This window comes from Neolamprologus brichardi, chromosome 5 (genome assembly GCF_056152115.1).
Source record: "Neolamprologus brichardi isolate AB-2024 chromosome 5, ASM5615211v1, whole genome shotgun sequence".
Classification (NCBI taxonomy): Eukaryota; Metazoa; Chordata; class Actinopteri; order Cichliformes; family Cichlidae; genus Neolamprologus; species Neolamprologus brichardi.
This window is the reverse complement of record NC_142108.1, coordinates 15,937,518-15,947,858: the sequence shown is the minus strand read 5'-3', so window position 1 is coordinate 15,947,858 and position 10,341 is coordinate 15,937,518. Positions and strand designations below refer to the sequence as shown.

General features: G+C 40.9%; 1 protein-coding gene across 1 annotated transcript; it reads right to left on the bottom strand.

The window, feature by feature from the left end:
* Positions 1-2,528: 2,528 nt before the first annotated feature.
* nbl1 (NBL1, DAN family BMP antagonist) lies at positions 2,529-8,576 on the bottom strand. Its single transcript, XM_006783395.3, has 4 exons — positions 8,145-8,576; positions 6,899-7,079; positions 4,288-4,399; positions 2,529-3,157 (listed from the first exon to the last, which is right to left on the bottom strand). Exons 2-4 carry the CDS (start codon positions 7,069-7,071, stop codon positions 2,879-2,881), a joined length of 564 nt encoding a protein of 187 aa, XP_006783458.2. The 5' UTR covers positions 7,072-7,079; positions 8,145-8,576; the 3' UTR covers positions 2,529-2,878.
* Positions 8,577-10,341: the final 1,765 nt, after the last annotated feature.

The following is a 10,341-nucleotide window of genomic DNA, read 5'->3' as shown; positions in this document are numbered from 1 at the left end:
TCTCAAACTGGTTTGGTCAACATGTTACTGAGTTCCCTGTACTCGTGAATCTGTGCCATGAGGAACTAAAGCAGCTCTGAAGACAAAAGAGAGGTCAGCACGGCACTAGCAAGCTATACCTAATAAATTGTCTGAGTGTTTACACAAATATACGTGTTTACTATATTTGTAAGCTTAAAACAGCAAAATAAAAAGATATATTTAGACCACAGATACGTCCGTTTTCATGCTCACAGACCACTTTTTTCTCTCTGTGATGCAGAAATGTGCTCCAGGGTGTGGTCAGTGTTTATGTTCTTCATTATTACATTTATAAATGATAGCTAATATCTAATAAACAGAGTGGACGGTGGTAGCACCATGTATTTTTATCAGTTTTTAAACAGTTGTACTACATCATTGGCTACTCACAGCCCAGACCTGTTTATCTTGGTGTCTGTCCAATCAAGTGACCTTTGCTGCAGTTTATAGAAGTGAATGTAAGCCAGTCTTGTCAGATAATCAGATAAAATCTCAGGAAAATCAGATTAGGGTGAGCTTAAATTCATAGAACTGAAAACAACCCAGAGGACACGCCTACACATCCTCTACAGGCAAAAAAAGAAGCTCCACTCATCCAGTGCAACTAAACAAGATCAGAAAATGCATACAATAAAACAACAGTTAAGAGCTTATTACATAAGAGAGGTGTTTGCCTTTGCTTTATGTATGAGCTTGAAAACAGAACACATGAATGGGGGGAAAGAAGGCTGTGATACGTCCACAAATATCCCTGCGAGTTTCTCCCTCTGCAGTCCTCAGAACATTGTCAGCTGTGTGGCTGTAGATAAGAAGATGATCGATTTGTTTTCCAGCACAGACAGACAGTCAACCTTTCGCTGCTCAAATTTAATTACACCGAACAAGAGAAAAAGATAGGAGGATATGAAACTGAGCTGAGAAAAGACATTGCCTGGACATAGAAATGGAGATGAAAGATTGATTGATGAAGCAGTGGAGAGACGCTGCAGATGGTGTGGAGGAAGATTTTGTAAGTAAAGTGCACAATAAATGTCGCCTCTCCGGATTCTACCTGTGACATCTGCTGACATCTGCTGGAGCACCTGTGAACTTTCTGAACAAAGCGCAGAACAGACCACAGTGTTTCTTGTGTATATATTAAACATCAGCATTTTCTTCAAACTAACTGCACCACATCACTGTATTTTAGCAAGTTACTCACAGACAGAATTTGTACTGAAAGTCTTTGTGTCAGATACGTACTCTGCATTACCTGGCCAGAATGGGGATTGTGGTTTTTCTACCCCATTCCTTACTTTGCAGTCACAGAGAAAAGGATCATTTTGCTGATAGTCAAAGCCTTTATTTAAGAAGCAGTGCAAGCACACTGTGTACTCTATTACATGTAAAATCCTGTATAAAATGTTACTGAAGAAAAACTATACAAGTGCAGAATGGTGCTCAGTGGCTAGTGCAGTGCTCTGACAGGAAATGGGTCCTGGGCTTGAATCTGTGTGGAGTTTGTATTTTCTTCTGTCATAATAAAATTAGGATATTTAATTAATACTGCCTACTAATCTACACATATATACACATAGGACTAGTAATATATAGATAAATGTGTATATATTTGTACAACATGTATCTTTAATGGCTTAAAAAATACAAGTTGAGCACAAGTTTGTGCAATGTACCAATATCACTGGCAGCAGCAGCCCCAGAGCATGATGCTACCACCACCGTGCTTGATAGCTGGTACAGTTTTATTACATTTGAATGCCTCATCTTTATTCCTCCCATCATATCTATCTGTATAAATAGCTCAACTTTCTCTTGTCTGACCTTAAAGAGACCTTCCCAACTTTTGTAAAGCTACAAATCTAATTCTTAGATCTTCAGAACTTTACAAAACCAGTGAGTTTAAATGAAGTCTGCCGATTCTTGTTAATGGCTATCAAATGTGTCCCAACTAAAAACCAAATATAATTATAAAGTGGTATTGAAAAAAGAACCCTCAAAAAATGATCTTTCATTGCCAAATAACTTCAATGAAAACTCCATAAATGTAAAACTGACATATCAGAATTTTTTAAAGATGACTGGAAAAACATGACCACATCCCTTAAATGCAGCACCATAAATAAAGTAGATAATTGAGTAAATGTGCAGGGAAAGGTTCCTCTGTGGCACTGAGATCAGATTTAGGCCACCAAGCAGGAGGGTCTCATCCTGCAGCTCTTATTCGCTCCAGTAAGTGGCACCAGCATCGATTAAAAGTCTGACATGGCTACATTTTTGTTGGTCACAATAAAACAAGACCATGTGGCCATGGCCAAGAGTGACACAACAACCACATAATAGAGTCACAGCTTCATCTTTGTGGTTCCTGACAGGAAGCTGAAAGTGGGTCTTTGAGCCAACACAAACAAAGCGCTTTCAGTTTTATTTCTTGTGACATTGAAAAAATAAAAAACAAAAGTGACAGAGCAGCAGGAAAGCTTTCAGATAAACATGACAACTAAAGAGAGTTATCTCAACTGACTTTAATGCATTTGAAGCAGATTAAAAGACTGCAGCTTATTAACAGACTATAGTCATGTTTGGATGCACAAAAACACATGAATGTGCTAATCAACAAACAAAAGAGTGCACAGGCTTTTGCGTTTGGACGAGTTCATACACACCGTCTGATAACATGACTCTGTGAGTGTGTGTGTGTGTGTGTGTGTGTGTGCCTTTAGAGAAACGCTTTAACACAAAGTGAAGTCATATCTTCAAAGTGCCTTTAAAATACTACAGCTTGGTACAGAGGATGCAGTGTCGGGGGAGAGTGGGGAGGGCGGCAAAGTCCCCTGGAGTAAGCGACAACATTACAGACCTACCCCCCGTCTGATGTGTGTGGTAGTGAGTGATGGTCTGTGTGTAGTTGAACATGCTTGTAGGAGTGCGTGTCTGTGTGGGGCAGGGGGTCAGACTGAACCCCGCTGTCTGATAAAGACGGGACAGGATCCAGGCTGTTGTCTGCTGGATACAGCTGCATCACCGCCCCCTCCTGGGCACCTTCCTTACTGCATGACTGGCAGCTGCAGCGGAAGATCCTCTCCACCAGCTTATCCACCCGGGGAGAGTCTTCGCTGCCCGGACAATCCAGCGTCACCTGTGCCAACACAAAGTTGCACACATGCATGTGTAAAGAGTGAGTTGAGAATTGAAAGTAACTCAGCAGAAAGATGAAATATTTATTGTTTCCTTGCACTGATTTCTATAGTATTTAAGTTAAGCTGTTATTTTGAATAATCTCAAGGTGTGTTAATATATTTTATGTTTAAATAAGAGTATTTTCTTATAGTTTTTCCTCCATCACCTCCTATTTAACATGCTTATTATAGGATGGACTCCTGTGAATGCGTTAATGTGTCTTTGGTCCCACTAACCAGACACTTGGTTCATAGTTTTGTTTTTGTTTTGCTGGATCTGTGTTTTCATACAAAGTTTATGACACTCGATGGAATAAAGACATACTGGGAAAAGCCGGAAAATCAAATAAACAGAAAAATACACAACCCCCCTCCGTAAACCCAAGAGTTACACAAGCTCAGCCAGTTCTCCAGACCTCACGCAACTTCCCCCTCACTGTTTCCATTATCCAATGAAAATGATCATTCAGCAATTTTATCAAGAGCCAAAGCAGCGGGGAGCAGTATCCACTTTCATGAGAGCTGACTTTGTTTTGCCTCAAACTGAATTCTGTTTAAAGTCCTGAAACAACAATCACAACCGCAGGCGCAGACGTCCATTTTCAGATAATTAACAGTAAGGTGTGAGCGTGAAGGCACTTTTTCCTCCCCGTCTTGTCTTGTGAAACAAAAAAAGTGCAGAAATTAATTAAACTATCTGGTAACGGCTGTCTGCTCCAAGGTACAATATCTTTCCACTGAAGCATGAGGTGACCTCACCTGCGCTCCCATCCACCGAGCCTACCTGGCAGCCTTCCAAACTACATACATCTCACCACAAAGCCTTTGTTTTTCTAAGAGTGGATTCCTTCTGGTTACAAGGGACAAAGAACCTTAAAATAATCTAAAACACAGGCTAAAGGTTCACGTCAGACAAAAGAAACTATGATCTATTCTGATCTCCCTTTCGAGATCTTCTGCTTTTTTGCTTTGCTGGTGAGGACAGCGTGCTTTCCACCCTTTATGTCGGAAACTTTGCGGTTTGTTTGCGACTCTGACAAGTCACTGTTGGTGTGGGGTTGCTAACTGACTAATGTCCAATAACTCTTACCACTTCCCACTGTGTCTGGGCAGGCATGCAGGAGTCACAGTGGACCAGAGACTCGGTTGACTGTGGAAATGTGTTGGGGACGCTGTAACTGAAACACTGACCCAGACAAGCTCTGCAAGAAAGAAGAGAGGGTTTATTATTTCTCATTCAACTACACAGAAGCAGCGTTCATGCCGAGCAAGAGTAAGAAGTAATAATTTCACAAAAAAAGAGCCTGAAATGTGAACTGATTTACCAAGTCTGAGGATGCCTGGTAGCCTTGAGGCAAATCACAGAGACGTGTAACGCATAAATGTGAATTACCAGCCAAGTTGTGATTTCAAGTGAAAGCCAGGATAAAGGTGATGGGAAAACGTGTTTTTCTACAATACTGTTCAAACAAATACAGGAAGCAGTGTGTGAAAGAGAAAGAATACATATCAAGTTTTACTGAGAGAGCTTTATAGGAATAACAATGTATCTTTGACCAGCTTTCTCAGTCATGCACCGTGAAGGTATAAAGAATAGTTAGCTGTCGCCTGGCCTCAAAAAATCTTTTGTACAGAAAAGTACAGTAAATAGTTCACAATAAAAACACTGCGTACTCCTGTTTGTCTGATTATTGTTTTAGAAAACTTACAATTGCTTCAGGAACTTTTTGGGCTTTTTAAATATATATATATATGTATGTATATATATATATATATAAAACAAGGCCTTGTTTTATATGGAGCGCTTCACAAATTTAATAACTTCACCTGAAATCTGTCAAAAACATCTTTCTTTTTTAAAACCTGCCCTATCCAGCTGTTTTAGATAACACATTTATGGTCTGGATCCTTTATCGTGCCAAACACATTTACTTTGCCATGAGGGATGCTGTTTTTTGTTGTTGTTGTTGTTGTTGTTGTTGTTGTTGTTGTTTTTATGCTTGTTTCATTATTCACATTGTTGTTTTCTCTATGGTTATATAAACCCCTGCCGGTGCTGACAGGGGGGGAGGGCGAGGTTAGCAGCAGAGTTTACAGATTACAAGTAAATAACTGTAGTTTGACATCTTAATCTTAATTTTTAAAAGTTTATGTATAACAACTATAATTATATTTCAGCATTACAAATGTCATTTTTATTAACAAGCCTCTGCATGCTGGTGAATAAACATTACAGAAACATACAAAATCGCTTTTGAGTAATTAACAATACTGTTAATTTTGGGTAGCTGTGGCACAAACACTGTGTGGTGGTCAGTTAAATTTGTTACATTTATGTTTTAGGTAAGAACCAAAGGACTTGCGTCACAGTTATTGCAATTTTGTTGTTTCTTTATTTAGTTAGTTTTTATTTCCAGGGCTGGTACTATTTATCAATGAGACAGCATTATAGACTGAGATTAGCCATTTGCGCATCTATCGATATTTGCGTTTATAAAAATACCGAATGTCGGCATTACATAGTTTGTCCACCAGAGGGCACTCTGCAACTTCCCTGTTGGCAACATGTTTGAAATGCCACAAACAACAATCAGCTGATTAGAGCAGAATCGGGAAGAGCATATATGAGTAAATAAATAACTACACGTGACAAATGTTAGGCATATCTGTGTGTCTGGAAGGAGAAAAATATCGGCTGATTTTCTGGATATCGGTATGGTCAGGCTCTATTTATTTCTACTATGTGTAAAGTTTTTGCTTGTTTAGTTTCAGTTAGTTTCCAGACTGTGTTTGATTGTTTAGTTTAGTTTAGTTTTATTAAACTTGAGCTACTTTCAGAGGTGGGTTTTGTATTTTTAAATTTGAAACTATGGATGCTGTTTGTCAGGGGCAACATTTACACGTTCAGCACACAAACACAACTCTTTGTGAAGATGACTCAGAGTGTACACACGTCCTGAGTTATCTCTGGTTCCATTTTATTTAGTTTTGTAAGTACACAAAATAACTGTAGTAAGAGGCAGTTTTGGCTGCTCCCAGGGGTCGCCGCAGCGGATTGATCTATGCTGGATTTGACACAGATGTGACGTCATTTACGTGGGCGCTAGCTTTTAACCCCATGACTCTGGGTCTGTCCTCCCGACCTCAGATCAGGGATCTTTTGCATAGATAAACGTGTTTCTACTACATAATATCACGCTAGCTGTTTTGTTCTTTGTAGTTTGCTTTTAAAAAAAAAAGTCAATTACCTAAAAGGTTTTGCACACACAATTTTGGTTTTAGTTCCGTTGAGAACAATAAAAAAAAAACATATCATCATCATCGTTTATTTGAACAGCTCCAGGCTTATGCATGACTACCTGCAGTCTTCCAAAGAACATCTTGTCATTAGCTTCCTCACTGAATGCAGCCGTCTAGTCATGCACACAGATTTAATAATTATGGACTGAGACAAACTTTTTATTTGACTTTTAGCAGACGCGGACTCTGCTGGAGCTCGTTTGAGCACCACAGTCTTTTTAAAGAAACTTTTTGGCTAAGAACAAAGACATATTTAGTGATTGCCGATTAAATAATGTGCCCTACAAACTGAATGAGGCATGACTCTTGATAGCGTAACCTAATGATATCAAGGCATTTCTCCTTTATTTGTTTTCAGCGGCACTGAGAGATAATCGGACAGAGAGGGCCTTCATCCTGACCTGTTTTGAATAGAGCGAGGCTGACATCCCGTGTGCCCGACTATCTGTGTGATGTTCTTGGCTTCGCACCAGGCGCTCTTGTCAGGGAACAGCGCCAGGCGGTTGATGTGTGCAGGCGGTGCCGCTGAATACAGTGCAAACAGTGCGCAGCAAATCTGAATCCTCTCCCACATGACTGCACCTAAAGGAGCAGAAAACCACAACACGCCGCCGCTCTGTTAACTCTGTGAAAGGCAAAGTCTCGTCACGCCATCTGTTGCCTGCAGGTCACACAGCACCGGTTTTCAGTCGGTGTGAAATCTGAACTTTGCATGTCCCTGCTCATGTGGATTGACAACTTCCTGGTGCCTATAGCATCTTACAACCCACACGTCCTTGTGCATCAGTCAGATTGTTTCTTCTTACCGGGTTTGGTGCATTTGATTGGATAAAAGAGGAAACTTGTTGAACGTGTGCAGTGAGGACGTTAAAACAGGTTTATAGTGTCAGAGAATAGAGGGGATACAATGGGAGTGGGAGGCAAAGCTCTCCTCTGTTTCGCTCTCTTCTTTAAAAATGCCTCAGCCATTAACGTCATTTACAAGCTACAAAATCGTTTTCTCCTGGTGCTTATTAAAAGTGTCTGGATGTGGTCACCCACATCCACTGTTTTACACGCTTTTTAGCACTTCAATATGTCTGCGACTCTAAAGGATCAATTTTGGAGACAGGGAGCCTACAAGAGGCTGCTGTGGTGGGCTGTGAGACCAAAAATAAATATATATGTTTATAATGTCCTGCTTTGACTGATTTTAAGACTCCAGACTCTGGGTTTTAGCTTAAAAAAGAAGAGAGCGGGGTTTCAGCCGAAAGTTTGGAAAGCGTTACAATAATATATCAGTGTTTCATATACAATTATAAGGGAAGACATGTGATACAGCTAAAATCTGTTTTCCCAAATAGTTGAGACCATTAAATCTGAATTTGAATTAACTTAGCTTCATGCGTTACATTTACATTAGCCCCCCAAAATTTTAAACATCCTTTAAAATAAACCAAAACATACACAATTATCACACAACAGCCTCTGTATCTGCACAGTTATGTAAATGTTTTTTTACTCCCAGAGTTAATTCAGCTCATTTAAGAAGGTGAGACGACCTCAAAGCGTCACTTGCATGGACAGCGGTTATATCATGGGGTTACTTTCTAAAGTAATCAAGTACGTTCTCTTCAACAGCGCCGGGAGGTCAGTTCAGGCACTTACCACTGCTCACGAAAGCCGGGGAATTGAGCGCTTCGCCACGGTCCCGCTGAGCCGAGCCCCCCTCACCTAAACCCGGGTTGTCGGATATCACCGTGGGCTGGTAACTAAACAGTATGATCACGTGGTGAAAACCCGAGCACAGATTGTCATAAAACTGTCACATCATCCGGTAAGACAAGCAACCGTCCGATCAACCGAGAGGAAGAAGAAGAAGATGGATGGGGAGCTGGGGCAGGGTATGAGCGCTATCTCATCTCCGAGTCCATCAGCTCAGACCGTCCCTCCCCTTTGTTCTCCTCCCGTCCCGGGTTGAATTCCCGTGTAACTGCGCCGAAAAACACTCTCCAACTTGTTGTCTTTTGTTGTAAAACTCTCAGGCTGGGTTTAGGCGCGGCTGAGCCCTCAGACAGGAGTCCTGCTGTGCCGTTTCTGGACGAGAGAAAGCAGGGAGGGAGGGGAAGTGCTGGAACGCTTTCAAATGTTTCCCTAAGCAGGAGTGATCGTGTTAACTAGACACACATGCAATTATGTGAATATTACACATACAGGGCATATTTCAAGTCACGCACACACATCTGGCATTGCTTTGATAACATATGTTTGGAAAATTGAAACATTAATAACAGAATGTCTGATGAAATATAACTGGTAAACAGATGTGAAGCCCCTGCTGTGTTCGCCTTTATTCCCTCTAAACCACTAAAAAAAAAAACTTCGGGATGATGAAATGACAATAGCTGGTTACTAACCAGAAGCTCAGAGGGTTTGATTTATTTCAGGCTCCTAAGTATGTTTGGAGTGAAACCACTGACAGACTCATGAGCAGTTGCTGAAATGCATTATGCTCTCCGGTTCTCCTGACTTGTGATTGGACTCCGTTCAAAACTAATTTAAAACGGAAACATAAGGGAACAAGCTTGGAGTTCGGCCTTTGGTGTAGTCCATACCCAAAGTGAGATACTGATAGATGTCAGTGTCTTCTCTTGGTCTAAACCACTGACAGGAACCAACATATGCATTCAGTGGGGAATCCATTATGAAAATATACAACATGCACACACACAGTGTTGAAATACAATCACTGAACACTTTATTAGATTTACCCTTTTACCACAGAAATGCCTTAATTCTTTGTGGCATAAACGGAACAAACAAAAAAATCCTCAGAGATTTTGGTCCATATTAACAGCATCACACAGTTGCTGCACATCCATCATATGAATCTCTCAATACAAACACTCCCAAAGGTGCAAGGTGTTTGAGGTGTGATGGTGACAGTATGTTATCCTGCTGAAATTAAGCAGCCACTAGAAGATGGGTACATTGTGGTCATAAAGGGTTGGATGTGGTCAGAAACTATACTCAGGTAGGCTGTGGTGTTTAAAGGATGTTTAGTTTGGTGCTGAGGCAGCCCAAAGTGTGCCAGGGAAATATCCTCCACATGTTTACACCACTACCACCAACCCGAACCACTGATACAAGCAAGTTTGAATCCATGCATTCATGTTGTTTATTATTACCACATCTGATCCTACCATCTGGTTGTCGCAGGAGAAATCCAGAGATGTTGATCTGCAAATTTTCTGTTTCCCAGTTGTGGTGACCCCTGTGAGAACTGTAGCCTAAATTTTCTGTTCTTGGCTAACAGATGTGTCCTCTGGTGTGGTCTTCTGCTGCTGTTGCAGCTCTTCTGTATACCTTAGCTGAGTTGATTGTTTGAGTAAGCAACAGTATGCTTTCATATCAGTTTGAAGCAGTCTGGTCATTCTCCTTTGATATAATCGAGGCATTTTTACTCAGACAGCTGATGCTGAACGGATATTTCCTCTGTTCAAACCATCTTCAGATGGCTGTGTGAGAAAATCCCAGCAGATCAGCAGTTTCTGAAATATTCAGACCAGAATGTCTGGCAACAATTCCATCCTTCTTCTCTGTTCTGATGCTCGATGATGTTTGAACTTCACGGTATTTTTGACCATGTCTATGTGCCTAAATGTGTTAGCTTTACTGCCATGTGATTGGCTGATTAGACCCCTAACCAGCTGCAGCAGATGACTGCCCCTCCCTGAGCCTGGTTCTGCCAGAGGTTTCTGTTTAAAAGTCTCCAAGTGCTTGCCCTTGATTTTGGGGGGTTTCTCACCTTACAATATAAATGCTTTGAGGTAACTGCTGTTGTGATTTGGCACTTTGTGAATAA

Bases quoted from the DNA above. Each gene is read 5' to 3' on its own strand.
- nbl1 (XM_006783395.3), bottom strand. From the start codon at position 7,071: ATGTGGGAGAGGATTCAGATTTGCTGCGCACTGTTTGCACTGTATTCA. The intron at 4,400-6,898 runs GTCAGGATGAAG...TCTTTCTTGCAG, and splicing joins CCTCGCTCTATTCAAAACAG to AGCTTGTCTGGGTCAGTGTT. The intron at 3,158-4,287 runs GTAAGAGTTATT...GTGTTGGCACAG, and splicing joins CCCAGACACAGTGGGAAGTG to GTGACGCTGGATTGTCCGGG.